Source organism: Tripterygium wilfordii, chromosome 15 (assembly GCF_013401445.1).
Source record: "Tripterygium wilfordii isolate XIE 37 chromosome 15, ASM1340144v1, whole genome shotgun sequence".
Taxonomy (NCBI): domain Eukaryota; kingdom Viridiplantae; phylum Streptophyta; class Magnoliopsida; order Celastrales; family Celastraceae; genus Tripterygium; species Tripterygium wilfordii.
Window position 1 is genome coordinate 1,373,153 of NC_052246.1, and position 24,496 is coordinate 1,397,648.

Here is a 24,496-nt window from a genome sequence, read left to right on the forward strand (position 1 = left end):
AAAAACACATTTTCAGTGAATGACTTTTAGTAAGAGTAATCACTTAGATGAAACTTGAACTCACCACAAAAGGAAAACAGCATAGTATCTCTCTCCCTCTCACACAAAATTACTATTTCTTTTTTAATTTCTTTCTCTCTCTCTAGATCACACCCAAATCAGTATTTATATGAAATGAGGCATAGCCCTTTCTCCCATGCATTTGTGTTTGTAAATTTCTCCACTCCCCAAAAACACCACTATTTGTGTTCTTGTGCGCGCTCTCTCTCTCTCCCCCCTTAAAAAGACAAATCTCATCACTTCCTCCCATAACTAGCTAGTCTTTCATACTACAAATCTTTGTTTCTCTTCTTCTTCTTCTTCCATTTCTGTGCCTCTCATCTTTTTTGTACAATTTATAATATGTCTAGCAGGAGGTCAAGATCAAGGCAATCCGTAGGAGTTAGTTCAAGAAATATCAGTGATGATCAGATTAATGAACTTGTTTCCAAGTTGCAACAACTTCTTCCTGAGACTCGCAACAGCGGCAGGCGCTCCGACAAGGTACAACCTACCTGCTTCTTTAGTTTCATTACATTCTCATTACTCTCACCGATTTCTATATGGCCCCTGAAAATTAGGGTTTTAGATCAGCTGTAATCGTCACTAATTCAAACCTTCAACCAGCTGTTCGAATTTCAAAGGAATGACTAATTAATAACAGGCCAATAGTTACTTTATATTATTAAAATCTAGAAATATATTGGTGGCTGCAGGGTTCAGCTGCAAAGGTGTTGCAGGAGACCTGCAACTACATAAGAAGCTTGCACAGAGAAGTCGATGGTCTAAGCGAACGCTTGTCTGAACTTCTGGAAACAACTGACACTGCCCAAGCAGCTCTTATTAGGAATCTCCTTACGCAATAGATGCCTTTCATATATCTCTTCCTCTTTTGTAGTACTGCTGCAAGACTTGTCTTAAAATTAATTTCTAGGGTTTTGTCCACTGGAGATCCTAAAGGAACTATGTACGTAGCAGCTATATACTTCATGATATAGTACTACTTGCTAGATGTTCCGTATCCGTCAAAGCTGTACTCAACTACCTTTATGTAATAAAAACTCTTTTATGTCTCAACTCATCAATTTCAGTATCATAAACCACTCTGTTATGTGTACTGCATCTACAAATGGTGTCTTTCGTTTAAGGTTTAACAAGCAATCTACTCTAAGCAGACACAACTATTTGCAAGTGATTTACACTGGATCTTGGTCAAATTAACATGTCGGGTGAATTTATGCATACCTAGTAGTACTAATGAAGATACGAGTCAAAACTTGGGCTATCAGACCCACGATAAATATGTGGAAGTGCATGTAAATGCTTAAACTTTCTGTACTACTTCTTGGTTCCAAAAAACAATTCCATAATAAGCAACTGATCTTCAAGAAATGTAAGAGACAGATGAAATGTGGTAGTATGGGTACATGAGTATGGGTAATAACTAATAATCCTGGCTTGCGCACTCAAAAATTTTTAAGCACAGGAAAAAAAAAAAAGCTGCTAGAAGATAAGCAGCATTGACATTGTTCTCCACTATAAGCTTAGTTTATATAGAATGCAATAATATATATCACGTATATAGGGAAAAAAAAAACATATATATATGTGAGCCTCTTTAGTCGTCTTTATGGGATAAGGGTGTCCATCACTAGCTATGTAATTCAATCACGTAGGTGTTGGCTTTAAGCTTGACTTCTGTGATGATCAGTATGTTTGAAACTGGGCTGATCATGAAGGAAGTAATCCAATTGACGGTTGTGTCTGAAGCATGGATACTATATTCTTTAATTTGTATATAACATCTCTGGGTAGGGGTGTTAAAAAAACCATAAACGCTATTACCCCTTATTCACAGAAGCTAGATCAAATCAGAAGAAATCAAAGGAAGAAGAAGAAGTGATGGGGAAGAAGATGAGAAGAACAAGATTGTAACTTTATTCATCCCGGTTACTATGTACAACGGCTGAAAAAGATGGGCCCAAAATGTTGTAGTTTCAGGCCCATTAGACCCAATTTCTGTAGGCCGCAAAACTAGCAGGTCCACAGTTGATTTAATTGGGGAGAATTGAGGCCCACAGACTAGTTATAGCAATATTTATAGTTAAGGAACTACAATTTAATTATATTTACTATTATTCTTGAGGGGCCAAACTAATTATATTATTAAGGTTAAAGGCCTTGCACATTAGACAAAAATATATTATAGTAAAGTTGAATTTGGGCCTAGATTCATTGACCAAGATTGAATAGACATGTAAAATTAAGCTATTGCTGATACAAATTTTGGAGGATCATTCTCTCATTTTTTTTTAAAATTTTACTATATCAATATCCAATAACTAACAATAGTTTGATTGCAATTATAAATTATTATTTTTTTGAGAAACATGGGGCGATTAGTGAGAAATTGAAATAGAATCACAATGTTAATAGACAAAAATTTTCAAGTTTATGTATCAAGAGAATAAACAAATTAAGAATTGGTCCATTACTTACTTTTTTGAATCTAATAAAATAAAATTGGGTGTCATATGAGAAATTTTTTGTCGTTGGAAGTATTCGATCAATTGAGGAGAAAATAAGACATATGTACCGTTGGGGAGAAATATGCTCGACGATGTATGGGGCCAGGCAGGCTTTGAACTCTTGGACTCGTATTTATTTTGAGAAATTATATCGCCTTCCCTATTCAAAATCATTCATATCGTAATGTGTGGGCACAATTTGTTGGTCTGGTTATCTGTCCCACCTTGAGGTTCAGGGTTCTATTCTTATCAGGGGTTTGGAATTTGGGTAGTTTTTTATCCGCTGTGATGACCTGTGGACCTTTAAAAAAAAAAAAATAATAATAAATTATGCTGCCTCTCCCCACATACATATTGAAATAAACAACTAAAAGTTCAACCGGCGAACAATACTTTCACAAAAATGGAGAATTCTCTCCTCCGTAAATCCATATAACAAATTCCATACATGGGAAACGGTGTCTCTCTACATACGTATTCTCTATTTATGCCTCAATATTATCGAAAAGTAAATTTATCTATCTGTCTGTCTCTTATGTTCTCCTCTCGCTCCTCCCGGCGAGGAAGAAGAACACGAAGCAGAACAAGCCACAAAAATGGAGACATAGGTTATACAGCTGATCCGTCTTTGCAAGATTGGGTGCAGCTGTAACAAAACCCATATTGGCGTTTTGGGTTTTCTCTGTTGGTTTAATTACTTTGGGGCGAATTCCAATGGGGAATTGCTTTGGAAGGACAGCTAAGGTGGATCGCTCTCTCAGCAATACAGGTGAGATTTCTTGGTCTTTTTCCTTACCCGCAATGACCGTTTTGTGAATGTGAGCTTGATTTTATATTGTTATTGGTGCTAGTTTCTTGTTGTTCTTGTAGTTTTGTTTTTTGGTTTACTTTTTGAATCAATCTTGCGGTTGGGGGAAGATTGTATAGTTATGAATTTTTTTTCTAGGAGTGGCAATTCTGTGGATTACATTGACTTTATCTCAGTTTGGATATTTGATTTCGGTTGTTGCAGTTGAAATTTCCTTATACCTATCCTAGTTCTGCTAGTGTTTTACTATTGGAGAGTGGTGAACCCATTGATCTTTAAGGTGTATTTATGGAAGTTGGTTGTTATCATTAATTGCAAAGGGAATATTAGGAGTTCAAAATTTTAGGCTGTTAATGAATTTTCGAGAGTGATTTTAGTTATCTTGTGCAAGAAGCTCTGAAAAGGCCTTATGTAGTCTCATGCATAAGAATTTTTTAACCTATAATTATCGTGCTTGTTAATTTATCTTAAAATGCAAATGAGGTGGCTGTTTTATTCCGCTCTATCATTTTCAAAGACAAACTGAAAGACGGATAGCTTCTCAACAAGGGAGATTGAAGGTTAGGTGGCTAACATAAAAAATAGAATTGATGGACTATTTTGTGAAGGTGAGGTTCATCCAGAAAAGACAACCACCCAAACACGGCTAGCTCAGTGGTAAGGGAAGGTGACACTGGGTTCAGCCTTAAAATTAGAGGTCTTGTGTTTCAATCCCTCTGGCACAACTAGGGTTTTACCAAAAGCCGTGGCTTGCGGGTGGTCTGAGACCAAACCTTGGACATGATTTTTATATTCAGTTAATGCTTACCCTTAGTAGTCAGACTATCTAATTGTCTATCTTCAGTTTTTGCCTATCCCTGATAGTCACATGATGTAACTATTATTTTCCTCCAGCAGCAATGGAAGTTCCTATTAAAGATGGCCATACTTCTAGTTTTTCATATCTGAAAGCTTCAACTAGCCATGGAAAGAATACACCAGGAAGTATTCTCATTCCAAGATCCGAAGGTGACATTTTGTCTTCGCCACATTTGAAAGCCTTCACATTTGATGAGCTTAGAAATGCCACTAGAAACTTCCGTCCTGACAGTCTTATTGGAGAAGGAGGATTTGGTTATGTTTACAAGGGGTGGATTGATGAGCAAACCCTTGCTGCTATGAAGCCTGGATGTGGGATGGTTGTTGCAGTAAAGAAGCTTAAACCTGAAGGTTTTCAGGGCCATAAAGAGTGGTTGGTAGGTTATTTCATTGTCAATTAATCCTCTTTTTATCTAATTTTTTTATAAGGTCCATTGTTTGATGGCCTGTTGATGCAGTCAGAAGTTAATTATCTTGGTCAGCTTCATCACCCGAATCTGGTCAAACTTATTGGATACTGCCTAGATGGGGATAACCGGCTTTTGGTGTATGAATATATGCCGAAAGGCTGCCTGGAGAATCATCTTTTTAGAAGTAAGCTATAGGCATAATTTTCTATAAAATATCACTTTCACATGATGCTTCTGTTTGTTAAATCTGAAATTGTCTTGTTGCAGGGGGTGCCCAACCACTTGCTTGGGCAGCAAGGATTAAAGTCGCCATAGGTGCTGCACATGGGCTGGCCTTTTTGCACGACTCTGAACAACCAGTTATATACCGGGATTTTAAGGCATCTAATATCCTACTAGATTCGGTAAGATTGTTGAAAGCAATGGTACTAATTAGTGTCTTCTCTCCATTGAAGTAGCACACAGGCTCTAGTCTGCAGGAATTCTGGGACCTGTCAAAAGAGATTTTGTTAAAATTTTATTGGGAAATCTTAAGGTTGCATGTTATCTACTTTAGCATTTTTCCCTGCTTTTTTGGCAAAAGTGAACACCATTCTGATATGTTATCAATCAGAGTTGAACCACTCTACGTCTCTACCCCTTCTCAATCACTTATTTTTCCTAGCAAAAGAGTTTAAGTGCACTGTTTGGATTACAGCATTGATGGTTCATTTGTTATTTAGCACAATTGCAATATATGTTGATTTCTCCATTAGTGACGCAGGAGTTTAATGCAAAACTTTCAGACTTTGGCTTGGCAAAAGCAGGCCCCACTGGGGATCGCACTCATGTTACTACCCAAGTCATGGGCACTCAAGGCTATGCAGCTCCTGAATATATCGCGACAGGTTGGCTTTTGTGCATTTGCAAAAACTTTTACTTACCAATCTTTAATGCTTAATACCAGATATAGTAAATATATTGGTTTGAATATGCTCATCGATAACTGCTTTCGTATTTTTTTTGCTTAAGGCTTTGCTAGTCTTATTATAGATTTTGTTCGTGCAATGAAGAAAACTTCAGGAGAAATAACTTGGTTTAGCCATTTTTCTATAATTTATGCGTGTAAACAGATAATATGCTTGTCAAATGGCAGTAAGGTATTCCTTTGGTGTGGTCAGCAGTAAACTGTTGATGGTACTAATCTCTAACCACCAACAGTTACGGTGGTGAATAGTTATGTTTGGCTGTGGTAGCGAACAGCTGGTTACTGTTTCTGGGTTTTAGTAACTAGTGCCTAGTGCCTAGTGAATGTCTACCAGCAAATGGTTATAAAAAGCATGAGCTAGTGTCATAAAATAACCATCTAACCCATATAGGTAAGTTATTTTCTGAATTCTAAGCTTGATTATCCATTAAATAAGAAAAGGGTTTGCGTAAATTATTTCCCAAGTCTCACAAGCTGCTGAAAGAAATGAAAATATTTTTATGCGAGTAAATTCTCTTATGATAGAAATTGATGGTCCATCAACTATGGCAACTGAATTGAAATCTTTGTGAATTTTTTAACCAAATCGAGTTTCAGTCTGTCTAATCAGTTGCGAGTTTAGTTGGACTTCTGTGATAGCCTTTTAGCATACAAACCCAAATGATAATTATTTCTGCTGTTGGCCATCTGAAAAGGGAAAGGAGAACCAAACTATTAATGAACGACCAACCAAATCATTTAAGTATATATTTATATATTTGTTTAGACGCCAATCATCATCCATCAGAATGCTAAACTTCTATATAATTTCATTTTGACCATGCATTGTTGCATCTTAATGAATGGGTATTTCTGATTCAGTTAGTCCTGTGACGAGTTAGCTGACACTGACAGTACTTGCAGTTCCTTGTTAGATATCTTCAATTACTCAACTTTTGCATCAACTCTCTCTAGTATCTGTTGCACGATTTGATCTTAGTTCCTTGAAATGTCACATAGTTCAGTGCATAACTAATTTCTCTGGCAAGCAGGGCGGCTAACTACGAAGTGTGATGTGTATAGCTTTGGGGTTGTATTGTTAGAACTGTTGTCAGGACGCACTGTCGTTGATAAAACAAAAGTTGGGGTGGAGCGGAACCTGCTTGAATGGGCAAGACCGTATTTGACCGATAGGCGCAAGTTATTCAGAATCATGGACACGAAGCTAGAGGGCCAGTATCCCCAAAAGGGAGCTTACATGGTTGCACTTCTTGCTGTGCAATGTACAAGTGAGGCAAAAGTGCGTCCACAAATGGACGAGGTTTTGGCTGTTTTAGACGAGCTCCCTAATGGCAAAGACACAAAGAAACCCTCTAAAGTGAAGCAGCAAGCAGTTTCTAATCCTGGTTCAAACTCCGCATTCAGACACCATAAACCTTCACATCCCAATATTCCCTCTCAAAGACCTACCTGTGTTGGCTCATAAATCGCCCACCTCTTCTGAGATCACAGCAGGGACAATAGAAGTTCATTCCTACTAGGTAGCATAATGTAAATCTCCTGTTTTTACCATTTTTGGCCTCTTTTGATCTGGTGAGTAATTTGTAAAAGTTCTTGGGTTTGTCTTTTGCCCAGCCTACAGCAACTGAATCGTTTTTTTCTCTCTTATGTTTTTCTGGTTGTAAACGTTAGGATGTCCTTTGCAGATCAGGTTTTGTAAAATTGAGCCCATATCTAGGCCCATGTATATATGTGAATCCATTTTGAGCCCATATATATAAAGTTGGAACTTGGAATCATATCACTGGATGAAACATTTTCTTCTAGCAAACAGAATAATAGTTCAATAAATCAACCATTAATTAATTAACTTATTCATCAGGCAATGCTAAGGTGAAGAACATCAAAAACAAAAGAAACCCTAAAACTTGTAAAACTTCCTTCCTGCTTCCATCTCTAATTGGCTGTGAATCTATAAACCATAATGTGCTCATATGTTTCTCCTGGATTCAAAGTCTGTGATGGGAAATTTGGATGATTGACTGAATCAGGAAACCCTTGTGACTCCAAACAAATTGCTGCATGATTGCTGTATGTAAAACCACCTTTCCCCTCCACAGTACCCAACTTGTTACTTGTATAGAACTGCAGCCCTGGCGCGTTGGTCCAAAGCTCCAACCTCCTCCCCGAAACACCGTCGCGCACCACCGCCGCCTTCTTCAAATGCCCCGGCTTCAAATTATCTAACACATAGTTGATGTCATATCCATTTGGTAGCTCATCGAACATGCTCCCTATCTCATGAGATTGCATGAAATCGTATGGTGTTCCTTCCACCGGCACAATTTTACCGGTAGGGATTAGTTCATCGTCGACCGGAGTTATTTGAGAGCCGTAGATTTGGACATTGTGAGAAAGAATATCGCCGCTGTCGTGGCCGCGAAGATTCCAGTAAGTGTGGGACGCTAGGCTAACTGGAGTTGCCTTGTTGAGAGCTTTGGCTTCCATTTTTAGGGCTAACTTGTTTGTCTGCATCAGCATGTATGTCACCGAGACTGAAACATCGCCCGGAAACCCTAAAAACAAAATTCCAAGCACAAATTAGTACTAATCAAACAAAACAATTCTCCATATTACCAAAGTTACTAGGGTTTTTATAGATTACCTTCTTCACCATCAAAGCTTTGATAGGTCAGTTTTACATGACTATCTTCTTTGAATTCATTGACAGACCAGACAACCTCACTAAATCCCTTTGGTCCACCTGAATTTACAGTACAAGTAAACTGTATTAGCAGCAGTTTTGACCTAATTGGAATGAAAATTCAAATTCAAATTCAAATTCAAATTCAAAATCAAAATATTGTTATTAGGGTTTGAAGTAATGTACCATGGAGTATGTTCTTTCCTTCATTAGCTACTAATTGATAAAGGGTTCCATTCAAAGAAAATTGAGCGCCTCCAATTCTATTAGCTACTCGTCCAACAATGGCTCCAAAGTAGGTTGAATCATTCTGCAACAAACACATGAGATTCAATTAGAATATGATATGTGCATATATATATATATAGTCAATGAAATTCAACTTTAATTAAATTGAACAAACTAATAATGAATTATATACACCTTATAGTTTTCCACTGAATCAAATCCGAGAACAACATCATCTAATTTCCCTGCAAATTAAGAGAATACAAAATTTGTGAGATCAATAATTTGGGGAAAAAAATATTAAGGATTCATCATCCAATAAAATTGTATATAGATATATGCTAGTGTATACCATTTTTATCAGGAAGAAAAACAGAGACCACAGTTGCACCATAATTTGTGATCTTCACAGAGAAATTTCCCCTCTTCAGTTCATAGATGTCAATATCATCTTGTGCTTGGCAGCCATCATTGTTAACTAAAATGAGAGCCAGAAAAAGAAAACCAGAAAGAGATCTCCTGCCGGCCATTGTTGATGAATTCAATGAAGTATATTGTGGTCTATCTATACATAGAATTGTTATAGCAAACACATATATATTTATAGATAGATACAAATATTTGTATTGGATAAGGATAGAATTTGAATTTGTTCGCTACTTCTTTTTTAAAAGTCGAATCCTACAGAATATCTCTCAAAACAGAAACAAAATAATATATTTGATGAGATTGAGGTGTTACAACTTATCTATAACAAAATACTGTGTGCTAGCTAGCTAATATCTGAAATTTGAATGAAATTAAAATAGAGAAGTAGTTGTGCAACGTGCTTGCCATGCAAGAGACACAAACGGGCACAGTGTATAACGTTAACACATGCAACAATGTATGTGAACGTGCTCGTGACTAGGACTCCCTTTGGTATATAGTTTATTGTAGAAAAATAGGAGCAATTGTAGAGAAGAATAGAGGCAATATTTGATGTGTATGTATATTGATGAAACATTACAATTACAATCTCATATATATAGGGATCAAACATTACACCCTAAGACAAATGTTCCATAATTTGAGGAGCAATTTATGGAACAAAGGTTCCATAATTTGAGGAGCAAATTGTGGGACAAAGGTTCCATAATATGTTCCATAATTTGAGGAGCAAATTATGGGACAAAAGTTGGTTCCATAATTTGAGGATATCAATAAGGTCAATACTCCCCCTCAAGCTGGATCAAGGGGATTGATTGAGCCAAGCTTGGACAATAATCGGTGAAAATGACCAGAAGACAAAACCTTTGTAAAAACATCAGCAAGTTGATCATGACTTCGAGTGTAAACTGTTTGAATAACTTGATTCTGAACTTGATGACGAATAAAATGACAATCAACTTCAATATGTTTTGTGCGTTCATGAAACACGGGATTAGCAGCAATATGCATAGCAGCCTGATTATCACAAAAGAGAGTCATAGGAAGACTACTTGGAAAACCCAAATCTGCGAGCAAACTCTTAAGCCATATTAGTTCACATGCACTGGATGCCATTGCACGATATTCAGCTTCAGCACTAGAACGAGCAACCACATGTTGTTTTTTGCTACGCCAAGAAACAAGATTTCCACCAACAAACATACAATAGCTGGAAGTGGACTTTCGATCAAGGGCATTTCCAGCCCAATCAGAATCACTATATCCTGTAATCCGTAAGTGACCGTGCTTAGCTAGAACTATGCCACGACCAATAGAACCCTTGAGATAACGTAAGATTCGTTTGACAATGCCCAAATGGAAAAGAGTAGGAGCGTGCATGAACTGGCTAACAAGACTTACACCATAAGCAATGTCAGGTCGAGTAATAGTGAGATAAATGAGCTTACCAACCAACCGTTGGTAATCACTAACTCCTTGTAAAGGTTCACTGGCTGTATCAAGATTTAATTTGCTATCCAGTGGAGTGGATGCTGGCTTTGAATTCATCATTTCGGTTTCCTCTAGCAAATCAAGAATATACTTCCTTTGATTTAGAAATAAACCTTTGCTGGAAACTGCCATTTCAATGCCAAGAAAGTAATTTAAGGAACCAAGATCCTTAATAGGAAATCGAGATCGAAGAGTGGTTTTGAGTTGAGAAATAGCATCAATACTATTCCCAGCAATAATAAGATCATCAACATAAATTAGGACCACCACTATAGTATTGGAAGAATGACGAATGAACAAGGAAGAATCAGCTGTACTGCGAGAGAAACCAACCTCTTGAAGAACGGTACTTAACTTGGCGTGCCAAGCACGCGGAGATTGTTTCAACCCATAGATTGATTTGTGTAGGTGACAAACCAAGGAAGAATCTGAACTCTGTGGATGTCCTGGAGGTAGTTTCATATAGACTTCTTCTTCAAGATCCCCATGAAGGAAAGCATTTTTGACGTCCATTTGACTCATAGACCATCCACAATTTACGGCAACTGAGAGGAGAGTACGCACTGTATTCATCTTAGCAACAGGAGCAAACGTCTCTTTGTAATCTACACCAAAGGTTTGAGTAAATCCCTGGGCCACAAGGCGAGCTTTATGTCTATCAATGGTGCCATCCGAGTGAAATTTAGTTTTATATACCCAGCGGCTCCCCACTGGTTGTTTTCCAGGAGGAAGTTTAACAACACTCCAAGTTTGATTTTCAGCAAGAGCTTGAAGCTCTTCACCCATAGCTTGTCGCCATATTTCCTGAGAATTTGCTTCCTTGAAATTCTTAGGTTCATGAACAGTAGAAATAGCGGTGAGAAATGCCACATGAGCTGAGGAAAGACGATGATAAGTGACATACTTGGAGAGAGGATGGCAGGCAGAAAAAGTGACATAATCTTGAAGTTTTGTTGGAGGGACGCGATTTCGAGTAGGATTCCGTCGAACCAATGACGGTGAAACCTCATGATTATTAGTGGAAGCAAGCACATGCACATCTTGGAGATTCTCGGGCTGTTCGACTGGAGGATTTTCAACCAAATTTTCAGCTAGCACATTTGGAAGGAGTTCAGCTTGTCCAGTTGGAGGATTTTCAGTGGCCTGGTGCGGAACAAACTCAGCAATATTAGGCTTGTGAGGAACCCCTTCAGAAATAATCTCGGATATAGGCAAGGGAAACACGTCCTCTAAATCATCTTGAGAATTTGTATAATAAGGTGTTGCTTCTTCAAACATAACATCTCTGGAGACAAATAATCTTCGAGAATCAGGATGATAACATTTATACCCTTTCTGGGTCGAAGAATACCCCAGAAAAATACACTTAGCAGCTCGGGCATCAAGCTTATCACGATGAGCTGCTTGTATATGCACAAAGCAAGTGCAACCAAATACTTTCAAGTGTGACACATCAATAGTTTTCCCCTGCAAAACTTCAAGGGGAGATTTAAAAGACAGCACTCGGCTCGGAAGCCGATTAATGATATAAACTGCTGCTAATACTCCATAAGACCAAAAAACTTTTGGAACATGCATGTGAAGCATCAAAGCACGAGTTTTTTCCAACAAGTCTCTATTTTTGCGTTCTGCTACTCCGTTCTGTTGAGGAGTACCAACACAACTAGTCTGATGCACAATGCCATGAGAATATAAATACTGTGTCATATTTTTAGACATGAATTTTGTGCCATTATCAGAACGAAGTGTTTGAATTTTAGAGGAAAATTGAGTCTGAACAAGCATATGAAAATCTTTGAAGATATTCATAACTTCACTTTTTGATCTCAACAAGTACACCCAAGTAACACGTGAGAAATCATCAATAAATGTAACAAAGTATTTAAAACCATCAATTGATTCAAGAGTAGGTCCCCAAACATCGGAGTGAACAAGTTCAAACATTCTAGTAGTTCTAGAAGAAGAAGACACAAAAGGTAATCTAGTAGATTTTGACAAATGGCAAATTTCACAAGAAAAATAATTGGTATCAACATTTGGCAACAATTTAGTGAGAATATTATCTGAAGGATGTGCTAAACGCTGATGCCAGAGAACATGATCTGCCGAGGAAGAAGGAAAAAACGAGACTTGAGTACTTTTGCTAGGTTGAAAATTTCCTGAGATGTAGTAAAGACCTTGTAGAAAAAATCCTCTACCAATGATCTTCTTAGTGACAAGATCTTGAAAAAGTACCTCATGAGCAAGAAATATAACACAACAATTTAAAGCTTGAGTGAGTTTTCTAACCGAAAGTAACTTGACTGGAAAAGATGGAACATATAAAGCCATTGAAGTCACATCTTTAGACAACAATTTAAGTTTACCTTCACCAAGAACAGGAACACCATTCCCATTGGCAATTGACACATGGGATGGAGTAGAAAATTTTTTGAAGTCAGACAAATTGGTTAATTTATTTGTCATATGATCGGTGGCACCAGAATCAACAATCCAAAAATCATGCACGGTATTAAATTCTATAGCAGTAGAGAATGCACTGAAAATACCTTCAAAATTGTCATTGGATTGATGTCCCGAGTTTGATAAGAACCCAGCAAACTTACCAAGGAGGGTTGTGGAATTAGAGTTTCCTATACCAGAAGCTCCATGTATTGAATTTGAGGTGCAATTTACTCTTCCCTTCTCCTGAAGATAAGTTGCAAACTCATTTATAAGGGAAATTGGATTTGAGGTATAATTTACCATATTTCCCTGTAATGTTTCTACAGCATGACCTGCTCCGATACCATGTAGAAAAATAGGAGCAATTGTAGAGAAGAATAGAGGCAATATTTGATGTGTATGTATATTGATGAAACATTACAATTACAATCTCATATATATAGGGATCAAACATTACACCCTAAGACAAATGTTCCATAATTTGAGGAGCAATTTATGGAACAAAGGTTCCATAATTTGAGGAGCAAATTGTGGGACAAAGGTTCCATAATTTGTTCCATAATTTGAGGAGCAAATTATGGGACAAAAGTTGGTTCCATAATTTGAGGATATCAATAAGGTCAATATTTATATTTTGGAAAAATAAGTTAGTTTATAAGTTGTTGGACATTTGATGATACTTTTTAACGTGACGATAGTTTATATTGATCATTTTATCTTAAGCTAATGTATTTTCGATGGCTTATGCACAGATATATATATATATATATATATCGAACAAACCCAAATTTTGAAGTAAATCCACAACAACTATCTTCCGTTCGTTCGTTGTCTATATATTGGATAATACGTACAACACATAAACTCATGTATCTATGTAATAACTCGCAAACCACAGATGTCATACAAACACATGGGATGGGAATTTCATGTACTAGTTTTGGCAGTAGTAGAGCCCTCAGCATCCCCAGAGATTTGGAAAACATTAGTATCAACTTTATTAGCTTATCAGGAAAAAAATATTATAGGTATATTTGTATTTCTACAAGGATGCGTATTATTATAAAAAAAAAATATGTATATACAACAAAAAAGATTTAAACCAACTCCAAAAATGAAAACTATTAGAATGTAATTACACAAACTACAGAAATAATACAAACATAAATAAGTTTAACGTGCAAGTTTGATAAATTAAATTATGAGAAGACATTGAAAGCCTGAGCTCCACGAGCAACCTTGATGAAGACATCCTCCAAAGTTGTGTCAGCAAGACCCCAAGCAAACACTGTGAATCTGCTCTTTGCATTCTCAACTGCCTGGAACACATCTGCAATCCTCACCTCCTGTTTTGGAATCTCAAACTTCTGGGTTCCAGATATTTGGTATATCTTGTTAGCATTTGGGGAAAGATTCTTAACCAAATTCTGCACATCTTCCTCGCGATCCGAAGACGTTGTCATTGTGAACACGTACGATCCTCCATATCTACCCTTAAGCTGTCACGAGTCATAAAATGGACAAGTTATTTATACAAACCATGAATGGTTCTTCACTTCCATACTTCATAGCAAGTTCATCTGTTCAGGTACTGGAAGTTCTGGCTAAATACTCAAATGAGTTCTTGAAAATAGTCTATTGCCCACAAACTTGAATAAAAGTATAAAACAGGGGAAGTTATAGAATACCTCCTTTGGATTTCCAATACACTGAAGGTTGCCGTCGACAAAAATTCCTAATCTATCACATAGGACCTCTGCCTCCTCCATGGAATGTGCTGAAAACAAGCCACGCACATTAAACTATTAAAATATAAAACAAGGCAGAACAAAACCAAACGGACATGCAGAAACATGTATAACAAAAAGGCGGTATGTAGGTTCAATAACCGCGAGGAGGGAGATAGGAAGAGAGAAAATACTGGTTAAAATGATTGCTCGGTTTTGCTTTGCACGCTTCACGACATTCCATAAATTATTCCTTGAGGCTGGATCTAATCCAGTACTTGGCTCGTCCATGTAAACAACCTTGTAAAATTTCATTGGATTACACCGCAAAAGTAATTGTAAGAAGATATATTTATTGAAATCTATCGTCTGAAACAGTACGTACGAGAGAAATCAGACATACCTTGGGATTCCCAATAAGAGATATTGCGACACTAAGCCTCCTCTTCATTCCCCCACTGTATTTCCCAGAGTGTTTGTCTGCAACTCCTCCATGAAACAGGTTGACACTTTTAAGAGATTCTTCCACAGCCTGCAACAAAAGAACAAGAGCAGAAAACATAAACTTAATACTTATTCCTTTCTGCTCTACAACTCTCTCTTTCTCTCTCCCTAAATTAAAGACTATAGACGATGATGACTTACTTGTGTCAGCTCAGAGCCTTTAAGGTTCTTAAGCCTGCCATAGAAAAGTAAGTGCTCCCTTCCTGTTAAGGTTTCCCAGAGCAGGCTAAATTTACAAACGGAAAAAGAGACAAATAAGATGATAGTCTCACTTTCATAAAAAGAAAAACAAACGTAAAGTAGGCCTCAAAATTAAAGAGAAGTTTGGCTTACTCATGCTGTGGGCATACACCCATGCTGGTGTATATCCCCTCCATGTCTGTCCGTATGTCCAGACCCTCAACATAAGCTGCCCCAGCAGTGGGTTTTGTGAGCCCAATCATCTGTCACAGCATAATATGGATCCTTTAGTTTGGAAGAAATCAAGTAAAGGAAGCCATGCGATACCTATTCTAGCCGGAAGGAATATGAACACCAGGAACCAAAATATCATCTCAATCGAGCAAAATACTTGTTGCAATGGAATTTCCTGGCTATAGTTACAGAAGAAAATAGAAACTACCAAATGGAAGAAATAACAAATAGGAAGTCACCAGTTTTATATTTTTAACATCAAAGGACAAATATACAAGTATTTAATCCCTTCCATGTAAGAATAAGAGAGGCAGCCCTTGAAAAAAGGCACATTCTGAGAATTTTGATTCTAATTATCTACATTATTTCCAATGGTGAGTTTGAGACAGCAGCAAGGACAAAAAAGGTCACGTCTTTCACTGAGCTAAGCCATACAGCAAATTACGACCGCCCAACTGTCCTACTGTATAAAAAAGAAAGGGTGCAACATAATCCCCATTGCGGTATTTGCAATTTTATCCTTCTCATGATTTCAGGATTCTAACTAAACATTGATCATCATGCATATAACAAAATGGAGAAAGCTCCCTATTATGCATAAAATGGAACAGGAAGAGGAGAGCATTTTTACTGACCATACTGATAAAAGATGTCTTCCCGGCACCATTGGGACCCAGCATACCAAAACACTCTCCTCGAGGCAAAGCAAGAGACAAGCCTTTTACTGCAAATTTATCAGGGTTTCCATCCTTTCCAGGATACACCTTTTTGAGGTCGTCGCATATGATTGCATGACTAGTGCTAGATTCAAGTAGCAACTGTTCGACCCTCTCTCTCTGCAGAAAAATAGATGTGCATAAAAAGTATTATCATCCATGGGTGTTGTGATTACAATCAGGAATATGATACAATTTACAAGCTGCACTGAGAAAATTAAAGTTCAATTAAAATTAACACTGCGGCCAATTGAGGAAAAGGATGCGAGAAAAATAAAACGGTAGCGTTACGTATCCCTAATGAAATTATCCATAAGGGTCTAAATCTATGTGACATGCTTACTAAGCAAGATGACATCACATCTTTTTACTTTTTCTTTTCTTATATGAAACTTCAAAATGTTTTGTCTTTTAAATAGATGTTAGATTTCAAAAAAAATTACAAATTCGGATTCAACATATAAAACTCTTTCCATAAAGACCCATTGTTGATAGGTTTTACTTGGATGTTCTTAACTACATTGAAACCGTGTATAAAAATCTGAAATACTTAAACAATGTAATTATGTATAGAAAAGTGTAATAAGAGACTGTGTTAGTCAGAAACAATGTAATAAGAAATTGTGTTAATCAAAAATAATGTAATAAGAGATTGTGTTAAAACATTGTAATTGCCACATAATTCTGGACGGTTATGGATGAATTTATTAGGGATATAAAGCATTCTTGAAAATAAAAAGTGCAATAAAACTCATAAAATATATTTTGTAAAAGGAACAAAATAACTCAGCTGGTACATGATCAGATGATTACTTGATTAAAACAAAATTTATCATTCATCTTTTACTGGTACACAGGAACATTTAATGTCTGGTAGATCTACCCTGTAATTATGCTTACGTCCATTGAGTTCTTAGAAGAATAAAACGTACCTCCTGAGAGACATCAGGTTTCTCTATCTGGACAAAAACTTTAGATCCTTGTCTTCGCAAACTAGGCTTTCGAAATGAGGGTGAACGCTTCTTCCGGAACCTTTGCAGAAAAAACAGAGGACTTTTCCCACCTCCAGATGAAGATATTTGATCTGAGTAATATGCAACCAAAAGTACAAGAAGCCACTCAACAACCATGATGATCAAGACAGCTCTCATTCCATTTTCGCTGTCACTCAAATTTCCCCACCGCATCCCATCAGTCCCCAAGAAATTGCCAGTGAAAGCATAGTCTGAAAATTCATATAGTCCACGATAGAGAGAGAAGCCAGGATATAGCTCCATTACAATGATCCATCCTCCTGGGGCAACAGAGAATACATTCCATGGTAACCAAAGCTGCTCAGAAGTATAATAAAGAAAATTCCTGACATTAAGGCAATAACTGCAGACAACGATGTTAATAAAGCAATAACCGCAGAAAAGATTGGAAGGAGTGCATGATGATGAAGCTACTATCTGCGGCTCCAATCAAGCTCCAAACCAATAAAGTAGATAATGATATCCGTGAATATTGTCAAATAATGTGGAAAACTCAAAGACCCGCTGATATACCAAACCCTATTACCAAGAATGCAACCATAAGCACCTCACATTTTAGTGAAACTGGAGACTTCTTTTATTGCTACTTTGTTTTCAACAGGAACGGAAAAATTTTCCATTTCTTCTTATATAATCTTTTCCCAAGCATGGGTGTTTTTGAAAGGCTTGGGAGACATGGTCTGGATAGATCTAACAGTAAGAATGACTGTAACAGCATGTATGATGTAATGAACTGATCTAACAATCAAGATCATATTGATTAACTCACATCATGCGCAATGGGAATAATCATGAAAACCCCCTTCCTTTGGCCATTGCGATGGACAATATAGGATGGGAAATATATAGAGCTAGGCTCACATCAATTAACTTGTGAATGAAAGCAAAGCTGAAAGTAAAGATGTTCAGAATAAGAATAAGAACATGGAAATAATTAATCTGAAAGGCAATTAGAACATGATATATATTATAGTTTCACATATCATTCAACTTACGTGGGAATGATGCATCTTCGACAAAAAACTGGAAAAGGAAGCCGCCTAAGAGTCCAGATCCAAAGACTATAATGTAGCCTATCACTGTAATCATTAAATGCAATCATAAGTGATGAGCCAGTAGCTAAAACTCGAAAGTGGAATCTAGACACCACCATATATGTATATATATCAAGAGAAAAAGCAAATAGAGAAGGACATCAAACCTGCAGCGGTCTTAACGTTTGAAAACATTGCAGCAATCAGAAAGGCTAGAGCAATTTGTAGGTTTACATAAATGAAATAAAACACAAATTGGATGCTGTAGTCATTCAGTGTGAAGAATTTCAACCCTGCAAAGGAAATCAATGCCATCAAAGCTATTTAAATTAAATGATAAAGACGAAGCAACAAGGCCAGCTTATTACCTACGACTGAGCCAAATATCACAAAGCATAGCATGTACAACAAAGATATAGAAAGAAAATAAGCATAAGAAATCAGCCAATATGGTCCGTCTCCAAGCCCATGCATTTTCATCATGATTCTCAGTTTTTGTTCTTTCTCATAAACTAGCGACGTCAAGATCACCTACATCAAAAATAGAGTAGTCAGATGTAATCCCATAATTGTTAGGCCCTCTGGAAAGAAAATAGCATATAAACTAATCTCCACAAGATCAGTCGCCCTTCTTTTTGAACCAAATTTTCTTGTGAAATGAGCTAATAATGCCAGCAATGAACAGACTTAGAATAACAATTAAAATTTTGATGGAACTTGTAAAATGTTATCGTAAATTTAGTTTTATAAAGAGTATGGCCTGTAGGAATTAAAGTCATGTACTTGGCTGATTGCTAAAACAAATACCCTTCATTGGGAGGTATATTTGGACAAAATTCTAACTGCCATATTTAGAAAAGGAAAACAAATCTTGGTTAATAGATACTTCCCTTGTAAACAGATATGAAGATTTTACATCATTATCTCCTCCCTGAAGTTGGCAAGAAAATATGGAAGGCGAATCTATTTGAAATGGTTTTACATCTTGGGAAGTGACCAGATCAATGAGAGGAGAAGAAGTTAACTGAAACTTTAATTCCTTATCATCGGATAGTATGAATTCTTAGGAATCAAAAGTTTCAGATATGAAAAAAAAAATCCTTGAACAGATTGGTTAGAGATGGATGGTTGTAAACCTTTGTCTTTGGCAAGAGGGACAAAGCCACAGAGGGATGTAAACAAAGAATGCTTTTTGATTTAAATGATTCTTTTTGAGGCGAAAGAAAAAAAAAACATAGGTATTCTACCCTTTACCCACCACCATAACTGAAGAATTGAATGATGCAGTAGCCACTGAAAGATAAAAGGCAAAATTACCTTAAGGAATTATGATATAAAACACTTGAAGACAGGCCTTTTAGCTGATTGAAATTTTAAAATCAAAATATATCGAAATATGTGACAGTATTCGAGATTCTAGAAAGAATATAGAAGAAAACCTTGCTTCAATCAAACGAATACTACTAACTCTACAATCAAGTCCCAAAGGCAAAGTAAAAACAATCCACATGCTTACCGGGAACAGCTGTAAAACAACCCATGTAAAGAAAAGTGGTCCGAGAAGAGATGCCAAATCCAGCCTGTTTCTGGTTTGAGATTTAGGCATTTCTTTGATAAACTCAAACAGCATTCTTGTACTAGGCCCTCGCAAAAACTGAAGGTAGGTATTTGATGCCTGCAAAAGCATTGACAATATTTCTAAGTGTGAAGAAAGCTGGAAAGATAAACTAAAAGGAAGAATGTAACAATGAAGTATACAATTGTGTCATGCTAAATGGTTCTTATTCTATTATTATATTGTTCTGATATAGAAAATTGGCCATATTTTTACAATAGCACTTAAGAAGCCAAAGCAAGCGAATCAAATAGTTCAAAGTCCATTTATTGGCCAAACAAGCATATGAGGAACCATAATTAGTCTATGCATAAATATTCCACTTTTCAACTTGATAATGCTCCTACTTCTGCAATTGCTATGTTAAACCATCTATCTCAGATAACTGATTTACCAGCACTCGCCTTCAGAATGAGAACCCTTTATGTTGCCTCAAAACCAAAGTGCCATAAAACACATCGGTTAGTGAGGACAACAAAGATACTTCTTAACAGAGCAGTTATGACAGATCACCATAAAGAATCTCCTCCAAATAAACTGAAGAAATGGTTACATTCAGAATATCTCAATGCATATCTAAAAATATAGTATTCAAAATGAATCTTCAGATTCTTTACGGTTTCTTCACCCGGTCATCTCTTAATATGGCATTATGTTCCATATTAATCACCCAGTAATCCCAAGATGGTGTAGTATTTTATTTTTTTTTTGCTTATAAAAATTTGATATCCTACTTCCTAACAAAAAATGCCAAAAACCGCCTTAGGGTTCATTCTTTAGTATCTTCGCAGAGCGTGTTGATTAACAAAAATCTTTAAAAAGTTCTATGTACAGAAAATTTCCGAGAGCCGAGCGTAAAAGCCTAATAAATACCAACAATGAAAACGAAGAAAATTCAACCAAGTAATAGTAGGTTAAACACACCAAATTCACTGAGCGCGGAACGCGCACCAATCCCATAGGAAAACTGCCTGTGTCATTTTTATAGGTTGCATTGTACCAGATGCTCACATTAAAATTATTCCCATTGGAATTTAGGAAGTCATACGCTGCAAAAATATCCAAATTAACATTAATTTCAACTGTAGAGTTTAAGGTCATACGCCTTAAGAGTATCATATAAGAAGAAATCATTTTGGAGGATATTAATAGACAGACCTGCAAGTATCTCATTAATCTTCCTCTCCTGGTTTCCTTTTCGGTAACCTTTATAAAGCTGATCGTTTACCTCAAGAGAACTATTGCGCCACAGATGCAAACCTTGAACACATGTTACCTCTATATCCAAGACAACATTGTAAATTAATAAAATTTAGAATGTTCAATGCAAGCAATTTAAGTAGTAAAAGATCAGGAAAAACACTTGTCTTACCAACCACATGAAAAAATCAAAGCACACGTGAAGAATTGCCCCCTCTGACATCTAATATATCAAAAGTGGGGGTTCATTGTAAAAATAAGGCAGCAAATGGAGAGGTAAATGGAGAGATCTGTTGGGCCTATGCTGAGTTATGATGCAAAAGGAATTCTTTGCCAGGTGCAAGATTCAAATATAACAAAGCTCGTTTAAGTGGGTTCATCATTTTCCTGTTTACTTTCCAAAATCGTTTCACTTGCAGTTGATGCAATTTCTTTCTTATTTGACAATGAATTAGTTTAATGCAATAAATGTACCTTATATGGATTGCCTTATTCCTATAACTTGCTAGCATATTTATTAAAAATGAAAACTTGTTTGTGTGTATGGAAAGGTGCAAATGAACACAACATTCTTGTTCTCTAACATGTTCATCTAAAAACCTTTTTCAGCTGGAAAATCCATACAAGTCAAACTTATACATATACATATATACTGAAGTCCATGCAGAACAGTCTAAACCTTATGTTTCCCCCAAAAAAAGTCAGAAATATTGTCCAGAAAGTAATTAATTTATACCTTGTGATATCTCGGTAGATAACAGCGGCACAGAGACAGTGAAGGTTGAGTTTGCTGAGCACTGACGTTGTGCATAATAAATGGGATCGTCTGAAAAGAAAGCAGGTTCCAGAAAATTTTGTGTTTGAGGCTTTGTTCCCGAACCCTGAAATTTTTAGGGCAGAAATCACATTACCAGCAGAATTATATATCCACCAACATACATATTAGCAATACAGTTATACTCGATGCAAAGTAATCACTGATGTTGAAAGCGAAACAATAGCTATGAATTCATACATAATAAAAAGAAAGCACCGGATTGGGAAGACTTACCACAACGTTTTCAGCTAAAGTACCCACAATATTAGAGGAATTTAGAGTGAATGAAGTCGTGAACATACTCCCAGCCAAAACTATCAAAATACAGAATTAATGTTATAACAGAATAATATATGTTACCTTCTATCGTCCCATCAAGAGAAGCAAAATATTTTTAGAAAGAAAAAAAAAACAACTCTTACTTTCTTTTAAAGAAAAGCAAGAAAAAGTTAAAAACATAAGGAAAGAGATGTAGAAAGAGAGATACTTTCTGCAAGAGACTGATTATTGCCGGTGTATAGAAGAGTTGCAGGACAGGACCCTGTACTCCTGCATGACTCATCTGGCAAGTCTGTGAATGAAACAAAATCAGTTCTCACTGCACGATATTCAGGAGCAGGAATTTGTAAGAGTGGAGGCCATTCCTGGGGACTAGGAATGGGGCAAGTTCCTGCCTGATCCAAGTCTGAATACTGTAACCCACAAACTCTCTCACACCGACCATCCCCATTCGTATCAATACAAGCACAGCCACAGTTATTACTAGCACTGTCAAGTTGATTATTGACTAAACTTTGAATGAGAACAAGAAGTACAGAGAGAAAAAAGGGAAAGCTGATGAGCCGGACATTTGCAGAGATATTGCGTTTCTGACAAAAAAAACAAAGAAAAAGAAAGAGTGAGGTACTCCACATGATGATATAATCAGATAAAGCTACAGCGGAAGGCACAAACTCATAATAAGCAGGAAATCAAGCTTCAAAGCCATCACCAATTAAGCGAAAAATAAGAACCATCATTGATTTCAGCTGTAAAGAACTAACTTAAAAAAATAATCAAACAATTCATTTCAAACATATATTTTCCTAATAAATGGGAAACATAGCAGAAATTTCTGCCTCCATACATCTCAGGTTCTGTTTTCAGAAATTAAAGGGAAAAAAAAAACAATTTTAATAAAGGAGATCAAAAGAGGGGGAATCCAGTCAGAATCATATCTAACTTTAAACCATCAACAGTTGTTGTAATCATCCTCTTGTGATGAACTGAAGAGCATATTATGAGATACTGACCATATAATTCAACTAAATTTTTGGATAAACCCTCATTGGTCAACTAATAATATGCTGAGAAAAAGAATCCAATCACAAACGAACAATAGAATGCAGACTCTTGTAGAACAAGAAAGAATCATACCCTAGCTTATCACACTCAGAATCCCCTTTCTTTTCATATTCAAATATTCATCAATATTTTCGTTGTGTTTATACGACAAGACAAAACCAGTGATTCAACCAACAATGATCAGAAAATAAAACCTGAAAGGTTAAGTTCTTCCTGAGGAGAGCGTTGGCCTGAGTCCAGAAGCTTGAGTGACTGTTAGATGGATCCGCCATGGTTCACTTCAGGCTTAACGCCTAAAGAAAAGCAACCAGAAACTCGACCGTTGAGATTATCACCGGAGAGGAATCCTGAGATTCGAGTTCCCGCCAAGAATCGAATCGCAGGTTGCTTTTTGTTTGATTCTGTTATTAATGCTCACTGTGCTGATCTCTGTCTCTTCTCTGCTCTTCTTAAAAACAGGAGGAATGATCACCATTTTATGCGTCTTCATTGGCCAGAGCAGGCGACTGAATGACTTATTTACCCTTACCTCCTTCCACTATTATCGAAAATGGTATTTTCGTAGAATAATGAATTTCGCACCATTTTCACAATTTATCCTGCCGAAAATACCCCTCGCAAGATTGTTTATATTAATGCATCACGCGTTTGGACTTTCCATATCTGCTGATGACGAAGAATTGATAGTTTGTTTGATTAATTAATTAGGGTTTATTTTTGTTACTTGTCTACATAATTCCACAAATTAATCCAATTTGGTGGTCAAATGCCAAAGATTAGTCAATTAGACAGACATCATGAATCATGATCCTGTTGATTAAGCAACTGACTCTTGAAAAAAATACCTCTAATTAATTAATTAATATGTATCATACAAGAATATATTAGACCAAGTGCATGAAGGCGATGAAACATTCGGGGGCGGTTGAATTATCTAAGGATGAATTCTTCTAATTAGAGGACTTAAGTTGTACTCTCCACGTACGTCAATACCTGTGACTTTTCAAATATCGGGTTCATCAAGTTTACATGGGCTAAAGATCCATGATCCTTCGTGATGAAAAAAAAAAGTGCATGTGGTAGTGTAGTATGAACAATATTCAAAATATGCAGCGGAGATCATTCAACTATTCTAGATTTTGCATTAAATATGTATTATAATATTTTTATATATGTATGGTCGGATTCAATTTTGCAAAAAAAAA

The 24,496-nt window shown here is 36.5% G+C and overlaps 4 protein-coding genes across 5 annotated transcripts; 2 read left to right on the forward strand and 2 right to left on the reverse strand.

The window, feature by feature from the left end:
* Positions 1-149: 149 nt before the first annotated feature.
* On the forward strand, positions 150-1,093 carry LOC119980038 (transcription factor PRE3-like). The gene is made up of 2 exons (XM_038822685.1): positions 150-543; positions 756-1,093. The coding sequence occupies exons 1-2, from the start codon at positions 403-405 to the stop codon at positions 903-905; spliced, it is 291 nt and encodes a 96-aa protein (XP_038678613.1). The 5' UTR covers positions 150-402; the 3' UTR covers positions 906-1,093.
* Positions 1,094-2,936: 1,843 nt separating this feature from the next.
* LOC120017245 (probable serine/threonine-protein kinase PBL3) lies at positions 2,937-7,388 on the forward strand. Of its 2 annotated transcripts, none has more exons than XM_038870407.1 (6): positions 2,937-3,336; positions 4,270-4,610; positions 4,692-4,827; positions 4,911-5,047; positions 5,407-5,530; positions 6,642-7,388. In XM_038870407.1, exons 1-6 carry the CDS (start codon positions 3,282-3,284, stop codon positions 7,073-7,075), a joined length of 1,227 nt encoding a protein of 408 aa, XP_038726335.1. In that variant the 5' UTR covers positions 2,937-3,281; the 3' UTR covers positions 7,076-7,388. The 2 variants fall into 2 exon arrangements, with proteins under 2 accessions (XP_038726335.1, XP_038726336.1); XM_038870408.1 differs by having other exon boundaries at positions 2,938-3,336; positions 4,273-4,610.
* Positions 7,389-7,427: 39 nt separating this feature from the next.
* Positions 7,428-9,075, reverse strand: LOC120017246 (galactose mutarotase). Its single transcript, XM_038870409.1, has 5 exons — positions 8,874-9,075; positions 8,717-8,766; positions 8,480-8,603; positions 8,255-8,353; positions 7,428-8,165 (listed from the first exon to the last, which is right to left on the reverse strand). Exons 1-5 carry the CDS (start codon positions 9,049-9,051, stop codon positions 7,546-7,548), a joined length of 1,071 nt encoding a protein of 356 aa, XP_038726337.1. The 5' UTR covers positions 9,052-9,075; the 3' UTR covers positions 7,428-7,545.
* A 4,845-nt stretch (positions 9,076-13,920) lies between these two features.
* Positions 13,921-23,748, reverse strand: LOC120016728 (ABC transporter A family member 7-like). The gene is made up of 18 exons (XM_038869631.1): positions 23,486-23,748; positions 22,435-22,816; positions 22,182-22,261; positions 21,867-22,011; positions 21,089-21,208; positions 20,855-20,979; positions 19,832-19,990; positions 18,684-18,846; positions 18,483-18,608; positions 18,277-18,360; positions 17,180-17,541; positions 16,167-16,367; positions 15,451-15,560; positions 15,259-15,343; positions 15,017-15,145; positions 14,808-14,913; positions 14,575-14,663; positions 13,921-14,385 (listed from the first exon to the last, which is right to left on the reverse strand). Exons 1-18 carry the CDS (start codon positions 23,561-23,563, stop codon positions 14,086-14,088), a joined length of 2,844 nt encoding a protein of 947 aa, XP_038725559.1. The 5' UTR covers positions 23,564-23,748; the 3' UTR covers positions 13,921-14,085.
* Between the last annotated feature and the right edge of the window lie 748 nt (positions 23,749-24,496).

What these genes read in the sequence shown, in the direction of transcription:
- LOC119980038 (XM_038822685.1), top strand. Translation starts at nt 403, where the DNA reads ATGTCTAGCAGGAGGTCAAGATCAAGGCAATCCGTAGGAGTTAGTTCA. An exon ending in GCGGCAGGCGCTCCGACAAG is followed by an intron (nt 544 to 755) that starts GTACAACCTACC and finishes TGGTGGCTGCAG; the next exon opens with GGTTCAGCTGCAAAGGTGTT.
- LOC120017245 (XM_038870407.1), top strand. Translation starts at nt 3,282, where the DNA reads ATGGGGAATTGCTTTGGAAGGACAGCTAAGGTGGATCGCTCTCTCAGC. An exon ending in TCGCTCTCTCAGCAATACAG is followed by an intron (nt 3,337 to 4,269) that starts GTGAGATTTCTT and finishes ATTTTCCTCCAG; the next exon opens with CAGCAATGGAAGTTCCTATT. An exon ending in TCCTGAATATATCGCGACAG is followed by an intron (nt 5,531 to 6,641) that starts GTTGGCTTTTGT and finishes TCTGGCAAGCAG; the next exon opens with GGCGGCTAACTACGAAGTGT.
- LOC120017246 (XM_038870409.1), bottom strand. Translation starts at nt 9,051, where the DNA reads ATGGCCGGCAGGAGATCTCTTTCTGGTTTTCTTTTTCTGGCTCTCATT. An exon ending in TTTTCTTCCTGATAAAAATG is followed by an intron (nt 8,767 to 8,873) that starts GTATACACTAGC and finishes CTTAATTTGCAG; the next exon opens with GGAAATTAGATGATGTTGTT. An exon ending in AAGCTTTGATGGTGAAGAAG is followed by an intron (nt 8,166 to 8,254) that starts GTAATCTATAAA and finishes TTTTGTTTTTAG; the next exon opens with GGTTTCCGGGCGATGTTTCA.
- LOC120016728 (XM_038869631.1), bottom strand. Translation starts at nt 23,563, where the DNA reads ATGGCGGATCCATCTAACAGTCACTCAAGCTTCTGGACTCAGGCCAAC. An exon ending in TAATCAGTCTCTTGCAGAAA is followed by an intron (nt 22,262 to 22,434) that starts GTATCTCTCTTT and finishes GTATTTTGATAG; the next exon opens with TTTTGGCTGGGAGTATGTTC. An exon ending in CCGAGCAATCATTTTAACCA is followed by an intron (nt 14,664 to 14,807) that starts GTATTTTCTCTC and finishes GCTTGTTTTCAG; the next exon opens with CACATTCCATGGAGGAGGCA.